Source organism: Larimichthys crocea, chromosome VI (assembly GCF_000972845.2).
Source record: "Larimichthys crocea isolate SSNF chromosome VI, L_crocea_2.0, whole genome shotgun sequence".
NCBI lineage: Eukaryota > Metazoa > Chordata > Actinopteri > Sciaenidae > Larimichthys > Larimichthys crocea.
In genome coordinates this window covers 26873271-26891004 of record NC_040016.1, presented here as the reverse complement: position 1 = coordinate 26891004, position 17734 = coordinate 26873271, and the positions used below count along the sequence as shown (strand labels likewise).

Genomic DNA, 17734 nt, shown 5'->3' with positions numbered 1-17734 from the left:
ATATTTATCATCACAGTAACAGTGTTACACACATTAGTAGCTGTAAACACTCAGCATTAGAAAAATACATACGTTGGTTTGGTGCTTACATAAGGAGTAAACATTTATAATCATCACTTTAAAAGTTACATACGTTGTTTCTGGTGCCTGTTTGTTTCCCAGATATATTAGTGTGTGTGTGAATGGGTGTATAAGAGACATTAACTTAAAGAACTTTGTAGAAAGGCGCTTTATGAAGTTCAGTCCATTTCCTGTTATTAGTTTACGGGCAGATCTGCCACGTCCAATATGGCGGCGCCGTTGACGTATCGCGACCAACGACCAACCCGCTCAATGCGGCGTCTATGTATATATGTCTATGTATATATGTCTATGTATATATGTCTATGCTTCCACCTCCCAGCTGGTTGCACCAGCCTCTAGTGGCCGCTCGAGGTGTTGCAGTTTTTAGCAGTGGAGGTTGCGTGTCGCTCACGTGATACGTTACCCTAAAAATGATGTTTGGTAAAAAAACCAAAACAAAATCACGGAGCAGACCGGACATGAGGAACGACGGGGTGTCGTCGTCTCCCTCGATGGGACCGACTCGTCGCAGAGAAACGAGCTCAGGGCTCGCTTTTTTATGCACTTTATATTTTGTTTTATGTCGGTCGCATCATTTTATTTCATCATATTTATCCCACCACACCTTGAAGGCCGGTCCATGGTGCAATGCAGGTCGCTGAGCGCTGCCTTAAGGCGTGTTGGACTGAGTTTATTCCAAAGGTCAGACTTTACTGTGTGTTGTTGAACAATAAACAGATAAGTTTTGTACTTTGAACCTTGTAAATTGAGGAGGTGAGACAAAGCTCCACCCCTCACCTGACTCACCTGAGACAAACCAGGAAACAGTTAGTTTTTCTTCTTCAGTGAAGAGACACGGACTGAAAAACAGACGATCAGATTCACCTTCAGACCAAACTAACAACTTCCTCTGAGTGAGTTCAGGTACAGGAGAGAAAAGTGGGAAACTCCAACACTGCTGCTTCAAGCTGCTGACGCTCCACACACTGAATGTGAGTTTGACTAAAAACTGAACTCAAAGGAAATCTCAGGGAAGTTCGTAGAGGAGGGAGGGGAGCCATGACTGACTGTACTTTCTGTCTGTTGTGTTTTCAGCTTCACTCAGAGACTAAATGGCTTCCAGATCAGAGGAGGATCTCTGCTGTCCGGTCTGTCAGGAGGTCTTTAGAGATCCTGTTCTTCTGTCATGTAGCCACAGCTTCTGTAAAGACTGTCTGAAGAGCTGGTGGACAGAGAAACCAACACGAGAGTGTCCAGTTTGTAAGAGAAGATCTTCAAAGGGTGAACCACCTTTAAACCTTGCATTAAAGAACCTTTGTGAGGCCTTCTTGTTGGAGAGAGATCAGAGATCTTCAGAGGCTCTCTGCAGTCTGCACTCTGAGAGACTCAAACTCTTCTGTCTGGACCATCAACAGCCGGTGTGTGTCGTCTGCAGAGATTCAGAACAACACAGCGACCACAGATTCAGACCCATCGATGAAGCTGCACGACAACACAAGAAGAACCTTCAGGAAACTCTGGAGCCCTTAAAGGAGAAGTTAAAGGTTTTTGAAGAAGTTAAAGTGAAGTTTGATCAAACAGCAGAACACATGAAGGTCCAGGCCCGACGCACAGAGAGGCAGATTAAGGATCAGTTTAAGAAGCTTCACCAGTTTCTAGAAGAGGAAGAGGAGGCCAGGATGGCTGCACTGAGGGAGGAAGAGGAGCAGAAGAGTCAGATGATGGAGGAGAAGATGGAGGCTCTGAGCAGAGAGATAGCAGCTCTTTCAGACACCGTCAGAGCCACAGAGGACGAGCTGAGAGCTGAAGACGTCTCATTCCTGCACAACTACAAGGCTGCAGTGCAAAGAGTCCAGCAGCGCCCCCTGCTGGATGATCCACAGCTGCCCTCAGGAGCTCTGATAGACGAGGCCAAACACCTGGGCAACCTGACCTTCAACATCTGGAGCAACATGAAGGACATGGTCTCCTACACTCCTGTGGTTCTGGATCCAAACACTGCTGCTCCAAACCTGATCCTGTCTGAAGATCTGACCAGTGTGAGACGAGGAGAGAAACAGCAGCTTCCTGACAATCCAGAGAGGTTTGATCATTATTGCCGTGTTCTGGGCTCTGAAGGATTTAACTCAGGGACTCACAGCTGGGATGTCGAGGTTGGAGACAGTACATACTGGACTCTGGGTGTGTTAGCAGAGTCTGTCCAGAGGAAAGGACTCATACAGTCTGGATTATGGGTAATGTGTTTATATAAAGGTAAATACTCAGCACGATCATCATCAGATCCACTCACTGCTCTCCAAGTCCAGAAGAAGCTCCAGAGGATCAGAGTGAATCTGGACATGAACAGAGGAAAACTGTCGTTCTCTGATCCTGATACAAACACACACATACACACCTTCACACACACTTTCACTGACAAGATGTTTCCATACATTTACACTAATGATGAACTGAAGATATTACCAAATAAAGTCAGAGTGACAGTGGAACAGAGCAGTTAGAGACAAAGAGGATGATTATATTTATGTTTATTAGCTGCTCCTGATGTCTCATTATTCCAAAGAAGTTTATTTTTCTTTCAGTTCTTGTTTTTTCTTGTTTTAATTTTCTTTTTCTTGTTATTTAGTTTGACAAAAATCTTTTTGTTTCTATCGTCGACCTTTTTAATGTGTAAAATGATTTCACTTAGTTTCTGATCTTTATGTTTGGTTTGTCCAGACTTTTCTTTTTTATCAATACTCTGTCATTTTAAATTGTTGATGTTTCATTATTTTGACTTGTGCGTGTGGAGCCATGATATCTGTATTCTGTGATTTTAAATATTTGCACCATTCTTAGAGACGATGAGATTATCATAATCAATATTTTTTGTCTCTGTTGAACAACATGAATTTAGTTTCATCTGCATAAAGAACTTGTTTATGGTTATTGAATACAACTTGTAATTCAGCAAAGCAGTGCTTAAAGAATTGAACAGAATAATGTTTAACATCCACATATCAGTACAAAATGGTGTCATCAGCATAAAGATGTATATGACACCAACTTTGAGAAGAGACTGTATCATCTGGGCTTATGTAAAGAGTAAACAGAACAGGCCCCAGTATTGAGCCTTGTGGGACGCCTTCTACAATCTGAACAGATTCAGATGATTCATTTAAGATTTCCAGTAGCCACATACTGCTCTCTGTCCATGAGTTTTATTTTATGAAATCATTGATGAACAAGTTCATCAAGTCCAAAGTCTTTTTAAAAACAGTGCACGATAAACTGTATCGAATGTCTTTGAAAAACGCAGAGGAAACTGTTTTGTTGAACTCGCCATTCGCTCAGGAGCATGAATACCTGTATACAGGTCCCATTGGATTGGTCCCGACTCCAAGCAACACAGCCGAGAAGCAGGTTCTCAAAACGTGGGTTATCCAACTAAATATTAGTTCAGTGATTCAAACATTTTCCAGTTCATACAGTAAAAGTTTGAGTTTGTAAAGAATGTGATTTTCTTGAGAAGCCTGATATTAATTTTTCTTCATTTTCTGTAAAGTAAAAACAAATTTCATCATTTTTTCTCCATGTTTTGATTTAGAACAGAGTGTGCAGTGTTCACAATGTATTTGCATGTATGGGAATAAAAGTCATTTTAAGGACTTTGGGCTTTACTCACATTATTTTACACATTTTAAACACTGCTATTTTTTAACTGTGTATCCACTCAGTGACAGGAGCCATGATAACATTTGATCACCTGTCAGATGTCTGAACGTTACGGCTGATTGGTGTAATTCACTCGTTGAGGTAGCGATGGAGGACCGACCACCTGAGTCTGGATATCGATAACACTTCAGAATAGTTCGGTCCAAATATTAAAGTGTTAGCAGATAAATCTGAGGAGTCGTGAGATGATTAAAGAAAAAAAGAAGAAAAGTTCTGATTCGCAAAATGTTCTTAAACTTTAATCTTCTGTCGGGTCTTTAAATCTTTCGGCTTCGAACAGTAACTGAGTTTAAACCACGTGACGAGTTTAGAGGTAGAAATACTCTGACGTGAGTTTAATTTGGTTGTTTGATGTTAAAAAGTCGAAGCTTGACGTGTTGACGACCTCAAAAACTTTATTACAACACTGAGTTTCCAACACTTCTCAAACAGACTTCTGTGAACCTCAAAAGAAAAATCATCAAACATAAAAAGAAGAGATTTATTTTATTTTACAAGACACACGAGACGAAACGTTCGCTCGGAAACCGTCAGGTCATCAGGCGACTTTGATTCTGAACCAGTTCGTCTGCACGCCGTCGCTCCTTCAGACAAACAAACTTCAATATTTCATCAGTTACTTTGAAATTCATTCTGGATCTTTAGCTGTGATGTCGCGGTCAGACCACGCGATGTTTAAGACGTTTAAAATCGTCAGATTAGACGTCACGAGACATAAAACGATCGATTGTCACGACTGACAGACATCCTTCGTCGAGCATCGCGTGGTCTGGCCGCGACATCACAGCGTCATCCTTCTGATGGACAGCGTGACAGTTGGTGTTTGTTGTTGTGTTTTATGTGTGGATGTGAATCTGTATCAGCTGCAGGCAGCAGAGCGAGGAGCGCCGACATTAAGGCGCCGTCACCCGTCAGAGACGCCTCGACGGTCGGCGAACAGTTTGTCATCAGGCACAGACGTCATTTAATTTTTCATTTGTTTAAAACTGTTTGGATGAAGAAATTTCAGAAGCTTCCTATCAACATTTCTTCAGTTTCTCTTATCAAAGCAGCCAAAACCTCTGATCTGCAGTTTGAACCGACTGATCTCCACCCGAAGCGAGACGTGCAGCTGAACCTGACGAGTAATTGAATTGTTAAAAAAGAAGAACAAAGATGAGGCTGCAGGCGGGTGAAGGTGAAGGTGGAGGTGAAGGTGGAGGTGGAGGTGGAGGTGAAGGTGGAGGTGGAGGTGAAGGTGGAGGTGGCTGTCCTGTGTGGGTGGAGGTTCGCTTTTGTTGGCTTCATGTGAGATCAGGCGAACCGCAGCAGAAGCTCGTCAATGGCGGCGGGAACCTGCAGAGGCGTGTTAGGCCATGCTGAAGGAAGACAGAGCAGAGGAAACACTTTAAAGTCTTAATGATCCTTCAAAATAAAACAGGAAATCATCATTTTATATTTAATCTACAGAAGTTTGGAGAAATCAGGTGTTGCAGTTTGTGCTAAACGTAGTCGTTGTGAAACTATAAAAAAACAGTTTAACATTCAACACTCCTCCTCCTCATTCACTCTCTCTGTCTCCGACTGAAGCTGCTTCATGACATAAACCAAGAGAACTCGACAGGTGAAGGAGAAAAGTGAATCCACCTGGACTGCCTCAGGTTCTGCCTGAGGTCTCATGTTCAGTCACATTTTAATTTAATGTTAGTTTAACTTCTAGTCTAAATTAACGCCGCTTAAAGAAACGGGATGACGGCGTTCTCGCTGCTCATCTTGGATCAGAGTGTAGACTAACGACACAACACCAGAGTTTTACACTTTAACACTAGTGATAAAAAAATGACACTCGATACCTCGGCAAAAAGAAAAGTCACAAATGACGACAGAGACGTGTTGAAGCTGCAGAGTTTCAACAGTAACTGGAGTTAGTTTGATATTTTATCATTTAAATCTTCATCTTATTTTAGCGTTTACTCACAGACTGCTTAATCCTGCTGATGTTTCTCTGACTGTGATAAATGAATAACTCTGAACGTGGAATTTACAGATTTTGAAGACAAAGATTCGACACTTTTGAAGATTTCCACTTTTGTTTTGGACGTTAAAATCATTAAAATCACCATGTCCATCAAGCTTGTGAAGCTTTTGGTTTTTAAGATTGTTGTGCACAGTTTTAGCTCCAAAGTTACCAAAACAGTTTGTGTGGGACGCTGAACTTTAGAGCTGTAAAACAAACGAGTCTCATAAAGATCACCTCAGTCTTCACTGAGCCTGACGACAGATCACAGCTGACGTGAGTCCAGATCAGTTACCTGTCGATCAACGAGTCCCTCATGCTCGTGGCGATGGCGGACGGCTGTGCGGCGTCGCTGAGTCTGAAGACGCTCTCGATGACGGACAGCTCGGTGCTCGTAGTGTCCAGGCCGCAGAACGCACACCAGTCGTTGACCACCATCCCCGCCGCGATCACCTCGCTGCCCCGGTTCACCGTGCCAGCCTGGACAGGAAGTTAACTTCAGCGTTACGTGCGAAACTTAAAGCATCAGCGGCGTGTGAAGGAACCGGCGTCACTCACCACCAGAGGAACCTGCAGCAGAGACGACAGCTCGTCCTGGTCTTCTATCGACGTCTTCGGGTGGACGAGGCCGCCCTGGTTGCTGAAGGCACAGTATGATCCGACCAGAACCTGCTCGGCTACCGTCTGACGGAAAACCTCCACCTTCAGAGTGTCGGCGAGGATCTCCTCCGTCTCCTACAGGGGAGGAAGGAGAAGAGGAAGTGTTTACTGCTCATTTCTTTTATTTAAAGTATTAATCAACTCATTTATTGACTGTTGATTGGACTAAACTCTGAAAGAAAGAACAAACTACTGCAGCTCGAGTCAAACTTTTATTCAAACAGCCGCGAACATCGAGCAAATGTTTCATATTTAACTTGAGACTATTATTGATTATTTCCATCACAGATTAATCTGTTGATCGTTTTCATTGATTACTTAAGATCTTGATGTCTGTGTTTAAAGCTCGAGTTGATGTCCACAAATGTCTTATTCTGTCCACAGCATCACTGGTTCACAACCTAAAAGTCCAAACAGCTTCAGATAATATATTTACATATTTAGAATCAAATAAACCAGAAAAACGAGGAGGGAAAATGTTTCTGATGAGGTTAAAGTTTGAGACACGTCGATAACAGTTTTGGCTCGAGTGACTCATTTCCATTCATTTATTTTTAAAATTAAAAGTCTTAATCAACTCGTGTATTGATTATTTATCTGACTAAACCCTGAAACACTCGATCAAACTACTTCTACTATTATTACGACATCATGAGTTTGACAGTTTACAATCATTCACTGGCTGCCGAACTGGAACACCATGTGTGGAGCTCTGGCGACCTCTAGTGGGGGTCAGGACCTCAGGTTGGGAACCAGCTTCATAGAGAATGAAAGAAACCAGTGTGTGTGTGTGTGTGTGTGTGTGTGTGTGTGTGTGTGTGTGTGTGTGTGTGTGTCTCACCCTGTCGAGGTCGGGGTGGACGAGCGCGACGTAGTCGTTGCATGCGATGACGTTGCCGAGCGCCGACAGCCTCTCCTCCACCCTCTGGATCCTCACCGCCTCGGGCAGACAGTTCCTGATGTGCTGCAGCTCCTGGTCTGTCGTGTTGCTGGGCACCAGAAGGCCGTGACGGTTTCCTGATGATCACATGACCGACGGGACAGACGTGTCATCGCGGGAACGCCGCCGTCTTTTACAGATTTACCGACTAGAGCGAACAAAGAGTTACTCACCCACACACATCCTCCCGATGATGCGACAGCCGGCTATGGAGGCGTGAACCACGGGGATGGTTTCTGATAATTCACCTTCAAACACACTGCAGACACAAACACACTGATGTCAGCCGGTGACCATGGCAACCACAGATTCCTCTAACTGTTCATCAACAGAAAATATAATTACATGTTATAATACATAATTAATCATACATTACAGAGCGGCGACAGACGAAACGAGCTGCTTGGTTCATTAACAGTGATGTTCATTGAAAATGAAAAACTTTTTATTGTTAATAACTCTGAAATCTAAATTTAAAGAAACAAACGACAAAAAAATAAAACAATCATCAAGACGACACACGCGAAGTGACATCATGACTTTTACTCATGAAGACGGATAAAAACAGGAACACGGTATCTACAAGGCGTGAGGCAGATAAGCTAAGGGAAGAAGAACACACGGCGCTGTACAGGTAAAAACATACAACAGGTAAAAACATACAACAGGTAAAAATATACATAAACTCTGCACATTTTGTTCACAGCTGCTGTGCAATCGAGTCAGTGCGAGTTATTAATGTTTATATTCATCAACATGTCTCTGTGCTCACTAAACTAAACACAAACGAGGCGCGCACCTGTATTAACGAGGCGCACACCTGTATTAACGAGGCGCACACACCTGTATTAACGAGGCGCACACCTGTATTAACGAGGCGCAGACCTGAGGCACACACCTGTATTAACGAGGCGCACACCTGTATTAACGAGGCGCACACCTGTATTAACGAGGCGCACACCTGAGGCGCACACCTGTATTAACGAGGCGCACACCTGTATTAACGAGACGATCTAATAGCTCCGTAAAAAGATTTCTATGGACATACACACACACATATATATATATAATATATTATATATATATATATAGATATATATATATAAGAATAAATAAATCAGAGACTCTATAATCTATATACAGTCCAACAGGTCAGTTTAGTGTTTATATGTCGTGCTCTTCATTCAGGTCTACAGAAAGCTTTGGTCAGTTGTTGCAGGTCGTTGCTCGGGCTCGGGCTACTTGCTGGAGTATTAAGCTGAGTTCCATTACATGTGTTTTAGTCTGACCCCTGGGAAACTGAACAAAATAAATGTTAATTCGGCTCTAAAACATAAATATTATGACTCTGTGCTTCATTTCTGTTGGTTATTGTTGTATAACACACAGAGGGAGTGCTGTAATGCCATTATTGGCACGGCCGTGCCAATAATGGCATTACAGCACTCCCTCTGTGTGTTACTGTTGTTTAAACGTCAGCCCTCAGTCCGCCTCACCTGTACTCACCTGTAGAAGTTCTCCGAGCCGCCGATGGCCACCAGGCAGTAGGTGTTGGTGAGTTTGGCGAAGCAGCCGATCTCGTTGTTCTTCTCGAAGGCGGCTCTGACGGCCATGATGACGGAGAGAGACAGAGAGGCTGACGGCGGGAAAAGAAACAAAGAGAGAGAAGGCAGGAGGCGGTGGTTACCACGGCAACACGCAGGGAGTGACGTTAACGGAGAGATTACCGGGAGAGACACCGGAGACAGGTGACACGAGCGAGGCTAGCCGTTAGCAGGCGGGCTAGCTACTTCTAAAGAAAAGTTTACCGGAAAGAGGAAACACGTCACGTGACCTCACCTGTAACCGACGTCAAACGAGTTGTTGATGTTCCGTCTTTTAAAAAATCACCTGGCGGCGTTTGGAGCACGTGAAGTTACCTGTCACCTGAGGTGCAACGCTCGTGGCTTCACAGCACGCGCTGCCTTCAACACACACACGTGTTCACTTCCGCTTCGGGGTCAACGTGATGACGCAGGACGCACGGCACGTAACAAAAACAATCCAACACACACACACACACACACACACACACACACGCATTATTGTATATATATTGTGTGTGTGTGTGTGTATATATTGTGTGTATGTATATATTGTGTGGGTGTATATATATTGTGTGTGTGTATATATATTGTGTGTGTGTATATATTGTGTGTGGGTGTATATATATATAATAGTGGTTTGTTCATATTTACTGTTTGAGTTTCAGAAAAAGAAATATTTAAATAATAATAAATAAAGAGCTGTAGAGTGTTTGAGACCAGGAGGATGTAATAAGCCACTGAACAAAAATGCAAATAAAACAGTATGATATTCAAGATAGATACTTTATTGATCAGGAAGGAAATTTAAGCACCCAGCTGCAGCATGCAAACATACATTCACATTCACATTTAGTCATTTAGCAGTTTGGGGTTCAGTGTCTTGCCCAAGGACACTTCGACATGCAGACTGGAGAAGCCGGGGATCGAACCACCGATCATCTGCCTCCTGAACCACAGGAAAATATTAAACATTAAACATACATTAGAATGAACCTATAACACAGGAATCATATGTTGAAATTAACCTGAGATAGATCTAAATTTACATATGCACAGAGAAATTAAACAAAAACTATATAAAAACATAGAATGACCGTAGTGCATTAATAAATACTGTGTGTGTGTTAAATTAAAGCACTTTTTTTACACGTATATAAATTATGTCAGAACTTAAAAAATTCCATTTATTTAAACAATTAAAAAAAGTACAATAATTTTAACAGTTACAGAATAAAAGAATCATTACTTACTGCTACAAATCACAGAAGCTTATCGCTGCCACGCCAGATAAATAAAAATAGATGAGTATGACATTAAAACAATCATGTTTATATTTATATTTATATTTAAATTTAAATTCATATTTATATTTAAATTCATGTTTATATTTAAATTCATGTTTATATTTAAATTCATGTTTATATTTAAATTCATGTCTACATATACAGATGTTTATGAGTGTGAGCACGTGGCAACAGGAAACGGAATAAGCTGCCTCCCTCTTTACTAACCTGCATAGCAACCGCACGCGCGTGCTGTCCCCCTCCTCTTTCCTCGCGCAGCGCCGCTCGGAGCCAATCACGTCGGCCCGTTCCCTGTGACGTCTTGTTTGTTGACACTTCCATTAGCTCGCCACCTGCGTGACGTCACTGCAGCAGGTCGGGGTTGGGGAGCAGACAAAGAGCGTCAGAGATCAGGTGCGAGGTCTCACTCTGCGGTGTTTTTGTCAGCTCAGGTTACTGCTTCACCAATCACGTTACAGAGAGCGGCGGACCCCGCCACAGCCGACAGCTGCCGCTAACTTCTGGTTTAGCCCTTCGCTAACTTGATGAAATGATTTAACGTTAGCATACTGGCCTCTAGCTCAATGTGCTGCTAGATAATGATAAACATTAGCATTGCCTTTGTGAGAGTGTTAACATGCTAATGTTAGCATGTAGCTCAATGTGCTGCAAGTTAGCTATAAAAATATGGTTAACATTAGCTTAGCATTGTTTATTGTTAGCATGTTAGCATGTAGCTCAATGTGCTACAAGTTAGCTATAAAGCTATGGTTAACATTAGCTTAGCATTGTTTATTGTTAGCATTTAGCTCAATGTGCCGCAAGTTAGCTATAAAAATATGGTTAACATTAGCTTAGCATTGTTTATTGTTAGCATGTTAGCATGTAGCTCAATGTGCTACAAGTTAGCTATAAAACTAAAGTTAATATTAGCTTAGCATTGTTTATTGTTAGCATGTAGCTCAATGTGCTACAAGTTAGCTATAAAAATATGGTGAACATTAGCTTAGCATTGTTTATCGTTAGCATGTTAGCATGTAGCTCAATGTGCTGCTGTGGCTGAGCCTCACAGAGCTGCTAGCATTAAACTACTAAGTGGAGTTACATGTTGTTAGCATATTTACAACATATTTACAACATATTTACAACATTCTTTAATGTTGTTACATCACAGCGCCACATTGTGTCACAGAGTGATCCCTCCTGTTTCATTAACACGATCTTTGCAGTGAGCAGCTCTGCCTGGAGACACCGCGCGCTGATCGGTTACAGAGCCGGACGAGGCTCGCGGGACACGAGGAGGTCCACGAGGTGGGATGAGATTAATATATGTTCACACACACACACTTTAACACACACACACACACACACACACACACACACACACAGATACACACACACACACAGATACACACACACACACAGATACACACACACGCACACACACACACACACACACACAGCTCCGTGTTGTAAACATGTCAGCATGAACATGGAGGTGGAGGCAGGTTCAGACTTCATTTACATGATATTTACATATTTATAACGTTATTAATGTTTAACATGAGCTAACGTAACACGTAACAGTTTAAGGTAGTACTAGTGGTTACCTTCCATTAAAGGTAAGTTTAGTCCACCTTAAAGGTCCAGTGTACATTTAGGGGAATATAATATTCATAACTATGTTTTTATTAGTGTATAATCACCTGAAAATAATAATAATTATGTTGAGCAGCTGTTTATGTCTACAGAGGGAGAACCTCCATGTTTCTACAGCAGCCCAGAAGGGACAAACGCTGACTCTATGTACGAATCAAATGCTGACTATATGTATGAATCAAATGCTGACTCTATGTATGAATCAAACCCTGACTCTGCGTACGAAACAAACCCTGACTCTGCGTACGAATCAAACCCTGACTCTACGTACAAATCAAACGCTGACTCTACGTACGAATCAAGCGCTGATTCTACGTACGAATCAAGCGCTGATTCTACGTACGAATCAAACGCTGACTCTACATACGAATCAAACGCTGACTCTGCGTACGAAACAAACGCTGACTCTACGTACGAATCAAACGCTGACTCTACGTACGAATCAAACGCTAACTCTACGTACAAATCAAACGCTGACTCTACGTACGAAACAAACGCTGACTCTACGTACGAATCAAACGCTGACTCTGTGTACGAAACAAACACTGACTCTACGTACGAATCAAATGCTGACTCTACGTACGAATCAAACACTGACTCTGCGTACGAAACAAACCCTGACTCTGCGTACGAAACAAACGCTGACTCTACGTACGAATCAAGCGGTGGTGCTGTCTGATCTTTAGAAATCTCAGTTCGGCTCTGTGTTCAGCTGCTGAGGCCGGCTCAGGTCGTAGGTCGTGAACTCAACTCAACAACTCGTTCCCAAACCGGAGGGAGCAACTACAGTTTTCTCGGTTGGAGGTTCAACTTCTGCGACATTTAATGTTCATATTTAACAGTCCTGTGAATCCGCATCGTCTTCAGGGTTGTCCCCTGCAGGAATCAAACTACCAACCCTGAAAGAAAAGCTGGAGTGAACCCTGCAGAGAGGGTCACATGCAGGTTTTCTCAGTTTGCTGTGAACCGAGGAAGGAGTCCAAACAAAACAACATCTTGGAGGAAGAAGAAAGAAAGAGGAGCTATATTTAGCTCGGCTTTCTCTCCGGCTGTGACAGCTGGGGAGGGGAAGTGAGGCGACCGTGCTGAATACTGATGGAGATGCTCAGATTCATGAATGAAGCATGTGTAGCTCACATTAACTCACTTGCTGTCTTCATTTTAACTGCTCGGCTCCAAAAAATCTGTTTTATTATGACAGAAACGCATCGTTGAGGTGTCTCTGAAACGTTCCTGCAGCTGTATTTTTAGCCCTAATATGAATTTTCTCTCGCCGCCTGTGCTTAAACTTTTATGCCTTCCCCTCTCTGATGTTATATCTGGGTCTGGAGGAAAGGTTAGGTCCACCATCAACTTTTATGTGAGAATTATCACAAGTTATTGCTCTGCGGTTCAGCCGGAGACGCGTCTCCGTGACACATTTGTGAGGCAGTTAATTTCTCATTTTGGGAAAGGAGCGCTCGGCCACACATTACTTCAACACGCTGGTTACTCCTTAAGAGCTATCTCCATTTGTCACAGAGCTGTGAGTAAAATCAGTCTGAGCGGTGTGAAAATATTCAGCTGCATTTTGTTCCAGTTTATTTCAGGAACGGAGACAGAAAACGTCCCACGAGCTCGAACCATCGACAGTTTTTCATGTCTTTAATCAACATTTTATCACTTTTCTCTGATAAACTGACGTTCTTTAATCAACATTTTATCACTTTTCTCTGATAAACTGACGTCTGTGACCCACACTGACCTGTGATCATGTGAACGGTGTCTCTGTCATTCGTACGTCTGTCACACAGCAGCAACTATTTCACTGATTCTGGTGAAACTGGATCATATTTTATGGAGGAAATGTTTTCTGGTTTTCCTTCTGATGTCCTCCGACTGCTATCTTCGGCCTCTTCTCCTCTGCCATTATGTCCATGGAGGCTGCTGAGCCTTGAGCTAATGGACAGTGTGCAATAAGAGCTAATTTGGGGACCAATAACGCCAACAAACGACCAACAAGTTAGTGTAAAACATGTTGAACATAATGTAACATTGTAGTTGTAGCATGTTTTGATATGTCCAAAACGCCTGTGGTTACATTGTGCTACACAGCTACAAACTGAGCTAACAGCAGCTACAGTTGGCAACAGTTTACTGCCCACCAGGATCCTAGACCCAAAGACCGTTTCTTCCCTGGTGGACAAAGTCAAAGGACAGACATTCAACACAATCAGTCGACTCATTGAGTGAGAGTGAACAAAGATGGAAAGACCTCGATAGCGAGGAAGATGGACGCAGATAGCGAGGAAGAGGACGGACGGCGATCACAGCCACCTCCCGGTTATCAGCTCGGACATCTCTAATCTCTTCCGAAACGATCTGTCTAGGCCGCCGATCCAATCCAACCCGACTCAATCAGACACAACTGATGGGATCGTCTTACTCTGATTAACACTTTACACGATCGCAGTGCGAGCTTTGAAAGCTTTCCCGGTGATCTTGTAATGCATGCGGGGATTCACAGGACTGAGGATACGTAGAAACACAAGAGAGCAACAACAGGGACGCAACAAATCACGTATTCTCACAGTCAATCAATTTGTTATTCACCGTGAGGTGTACAAGATGTCAGGAGATGAAGACGAATGGCTCCAGATCCAAATGAACAACAACTTTTTATTTTAGAATTACTTAAAAATTAACTATTAAAATGAACATTCATTTGTTTTCTGTCGACTCTGGCTTCAGAGTGTTTAGATTTTACGACCTATGAGCCAAACCACGCTGTAAAAACATCCCACTGTGAGTAAAGGTCCGGCTGCAGGCTGCAGTCTCATATCTAGTTCCACTGGGACTGAAGTCAGCGTTATTGGTACAAGACAAAGACGACTAACTGTCGGTGGGTCACCATGTGAGCATGTACCTGTGTGTTTGTGCTCAGGTGCGACGATGGGAGGAGATCAGAGCCGCGAGAGGACGGAGAGAGACGAGGAAAAACCCGAAGACACGGCCAAACCTGACGACTCACAGTCACAGTCTGCTGCTTCTGAAGGTAAACACTTCGTAGACGTTCTTCTACCTTTTTGACTTCCTACAGATTTGATTCATTCAGATTAAGAATTAACATGAAAATATATATTAAGATAATAAAATCCACATTGTTAAAGGTGGTTTGTGACCTTTTTGACCCTGAAAGTGTCCAAAGTTTGGGCTTGTTGAGTCCTTTTACTTGTGTTTCAGTGTTTTCATATGAATTCATTGGTACTCGACTCACCTTATCTCCTCCAGAAGTGACTTAATGAGGCTGAAGTTTGGTTTCAGAGAGGTCATCTTCAAAACTTTATCTTTATCCTGGAAACATCCAAAAACAAAAACAGTGTCACTGCACACGTCATGAAAAATATATATAACATAACATGCTGAGCGTTTTGCTCCCACAGACACACCAGGAGAGCTGCCCCAGTGCCAGATGGGGAACAGGAAGGTGGACAACATGTGCTTCATGATCTCGTGCACCAACTGGTACTAAATGGGTCTGAAACTGGAGATGTCCTACATGCTGGCCTGCATCGATCCATCGATGAGTGATGGGATGAGACACCTTCACAGCTCCATGAATCTAAAGTCCACAGATGATGAGCAGCCTCTGTCTCATCTACATATCCCAAGAACCTTCTGAGATGATGTTCCTACTTGTACAACCTTCTGAGAACTTGTCCACAAGTTCAACATGTTTGAAGTCCTCCACACGGCCATTGGAGGCTCTTGGAGATGTTCTATCTAGTAAATGAAGGTCTCTAAACTAGCTTTGCATCCTTCTTAGTAGTCACAGATTGAAGTGGATATTGTACGCTGTCTCAACATTTCAGGGACTGCTTCTTTGTTTATCGCCAAGTCAGACACAAAGATTGTTACCACTTGTTTCAGTACACTAAATATGAAGCTCGCAGCCAGTTATCTTAGCGCAGGTGAACAAAACAAGTATTTTTCAGGTTAAACATGACATAAGGTGACCTGAACTTTAAAGGGGCTTCCAGGTAGATTTCATCAGATGGAGCCAGGCCGGCTGTTTCCAGATCTTAAATCAGGTCGTCTTTCTTTGAGAGCAGTTAAATCTGGGCCAACTGGTTTTAGTTGTAGATTCATGAAGATGTTTCACTCCATCAAGAGCTTCAGTCTAGACGGTTCACACACCTGGTTTGTTAGTGCTCATTGTTGTTGAGACGACCGGCGTTCGAGTCATGATCTCTGGTGTGAACGCCGGTCGTCCTCGTCACCTGAGCTCCGGTTCGAAAGACGAGAGGGGCATCGTGAATAAGTACATGTCCAAAAATGTCAAATGTTTCCTTTGAGCTGTGTTCCCACATCATTCACTTCCAGAAAAAGACACGTAGCATATCGCTAACTTTCACCGACACTGGTTCAGTTAAAGAAATGATCAAAACTAGTTTGAGGAACCGTTGTTGGGCTGCCAGTCCTGCTCCTTCACTGAATAAACTAATCAGGTAAATCTATTCTTGGAACAATGACGACTGAAATAAAGATGTTTTAATTTGTGTTAACAAACATGTCAGCTGTATTTGTACAAAGCCTTCATTACAGAACCAACGTCAGCCAACGAACAGTTCAGTGTCCATTGATCCCACAACCTTTGTGGACAGAGCCAAAGCCTACCAAGGACACCAGTCCTAAAGAACCTTCTTTATGTTGGCTCCACCAGCTCCACCTTAATTCAATTCAATTTTATTTATATTTCATAACAAAAGTTATTTCATGGCACTTTTGAAGCCAACATAGGAAGCTGCAGTTCCTCTAACGTCCACCTGAGGCTGGCTCCAGCAGTGAGTCAGTCTCCATAAGTCCCCATGTCCAAATGTCCAACTTCACAGCAGAAATAAACATGTTTACAGCCTGGTACAAAAAACAGTTTTGGTCTCTGTAGCTAATTTCCCCATTCATGACAACTGTACTGAGGGTGAATTTATATACAACTCACCTGTTCACATTATATTAAGGCTTAAAGTTATGCAGGATTAAGAGCGGGGACGCTAAGAGCAAGACTTCCAACATGGCGACAGCCAGAGCCCACAGTGAGCTCTTTAGAGACCTGTGGAGGACATCACGGAGACTCTTGAAGTATCTATCTGTCTACATCCATTCTTTATACAGTGTCAGTGATTAAGACAGTTACAGTTTGGTTCTTTATCTATAATTCTTACTTTCTTCACTGTAGCTAGTGATCGACAACTTTGCTGACAGCCAATCATCAACCAGGTCCCCAGCAGCCAATCATCATCCAGGTCCCCAGCAGCCAATCATCATCCAGGTCCCCAGCAGCAGCTGATCATCCAGCTCCCTAGTCCAGCAGCAGTCAGCCCATGCCTAGTCCAGCAGCAGTCAGCCCAGCTCGGCGTCTGTCTTTCAGCCTTTTATTTCACCAAGCTCTCACCAACCACTAAAAGTCAGTCCCACATTTACTCTTGTCCGGCGGCTTCTTGCTCGCTCACTCTCTCCTTTTCTCTTCTTAGCTTCCTCCGTCAGCGTCCTCTTCACTCTCTGCTCCTCTGCCATCATGTCCATAGAGGCTGCTGAGCCTGGTTACCTCCTCTTCTTCTTCCTGGTCGTCCATAACGCCTGTTGGTACAAACACTCAGTTCGTCAGCTTGGCGGTGAGCTCAGAGCGACGGGTACCTGAGCTAACATGAGCTAACAGCAGCTAACAGACTGAGCTAACATGAGCTAACAGCAGCTACATGTTGGGTTGTGATTCAATATTTTTGTGGGATTACGTAACATACGGTACATTCAAGATTCTGCACCATCCTGCAACCTCTTCGGCCTCTTCTCTCTC

General features: G+C 43.0%; 2 protein-coding genes and 1 long non-coding RNA gene across 7 annotated transcripts; 2 read left to right on the top strand and 1 right to left on the bottom strand.

Moving 5' to 3' along the window:
• Positions 1–842: 842 nt before the first annotated feature.
• On the top strand, positions 843–3365 carry LOC113745853 (nuclear factor 7, ovary-like). The gene is made up of 2 exons (XM_027279265.1): positions 843–1055; positions 1159–3365. Exon 2 carries the CDS (start codon positions 1176–1178, stop codon positions 2562–2564), a length of 1389 nt encoding a protein of 462 aa, XP_027135066.1. The 5' UTR covers positions 843–1055; positions 1159–1175; the 3' UTR covers positions 2565–3365.
• Positions 3366–4244: 879 nt separating this feature from the next.
• eif6 (eukaryotic translation initiation factor 6) lies at positions 4245–9391 on the bottom strand. The gene is made up of 7 exons (XM_010753308.3): positions 9213–9391; positions 8880–9009; positions 7547–7632; positions 7275–7450; positions 6332–6508; positions 6069–6253; positions 4245–5135 (listed from the first exon to the last, which is right to left on the bottom strand). Exons 2-7 carry the CDS (start codon positions 8984–8986, stop codon positions 5126–5128), a joined length of 741 nt encoding a protein of 246 aa, XP_010751610.1. The 5' UTR covers positions 8987–9009; positions 9213–9391; the 3' UTR covers positions 4245–5125.
• Positions 9016–16449, top strand: LOC104937145 (uncharacterized). 5 transcript variants are annotated; one of them, XR_003462470.1, is made up of 4 exons: positions 9016–9121; positions 11472–11553; positions 14825–14935; positions 15324–16449. It is a non-coding gene; the product is annotated as an uncharacterized LOC104937145 (long non-coding RNA). The 5 variants fall into 5 exon arrangements; XR_003462469.1 differs by lacking the exon at positions 9016–9121 and adding an exon at positions 10419–10694; XR_797629.3 differs by lacking the exon at positions 9016–9121 and adding an exon at positions 10477–10656.
• The last annotated feature ends 1285 nt before the right edge of the window (positions 16450–17734 follow it).

Bases quoted from the DNA above. Each gene is read 5' to 3' on its own strand.
- LOC113745853 (XM_027279265.1), top strand. From the start codon at position 1,176: ATGGCTTCCAGATCAGAGGAGGATCTCTGCTGTCCGGTCTGTCAGGAG.
- eif6 (XM_010753308.3), bottom strand. From the start codon at position 8,986: ATGGCCGTCAGAGCCGCCTTCGAGAAGAACAACGAGATCGGCTGCTTC. The intron at 7,633-8,879 runs GTGAGTACAGGT...TTGTGTCTGCAG, and splicing joins GGCTCGGAGAACTTCTACAG to TGTGTTTGAAGGTGAATTAT. The intron at 6,509-7,274 runs GTGAGACACACA...CCTCCCCTGTAG, and splicing joins TCCACCCCGACCTCGACAGG to GAGACGGAGGAGATCCTCGC.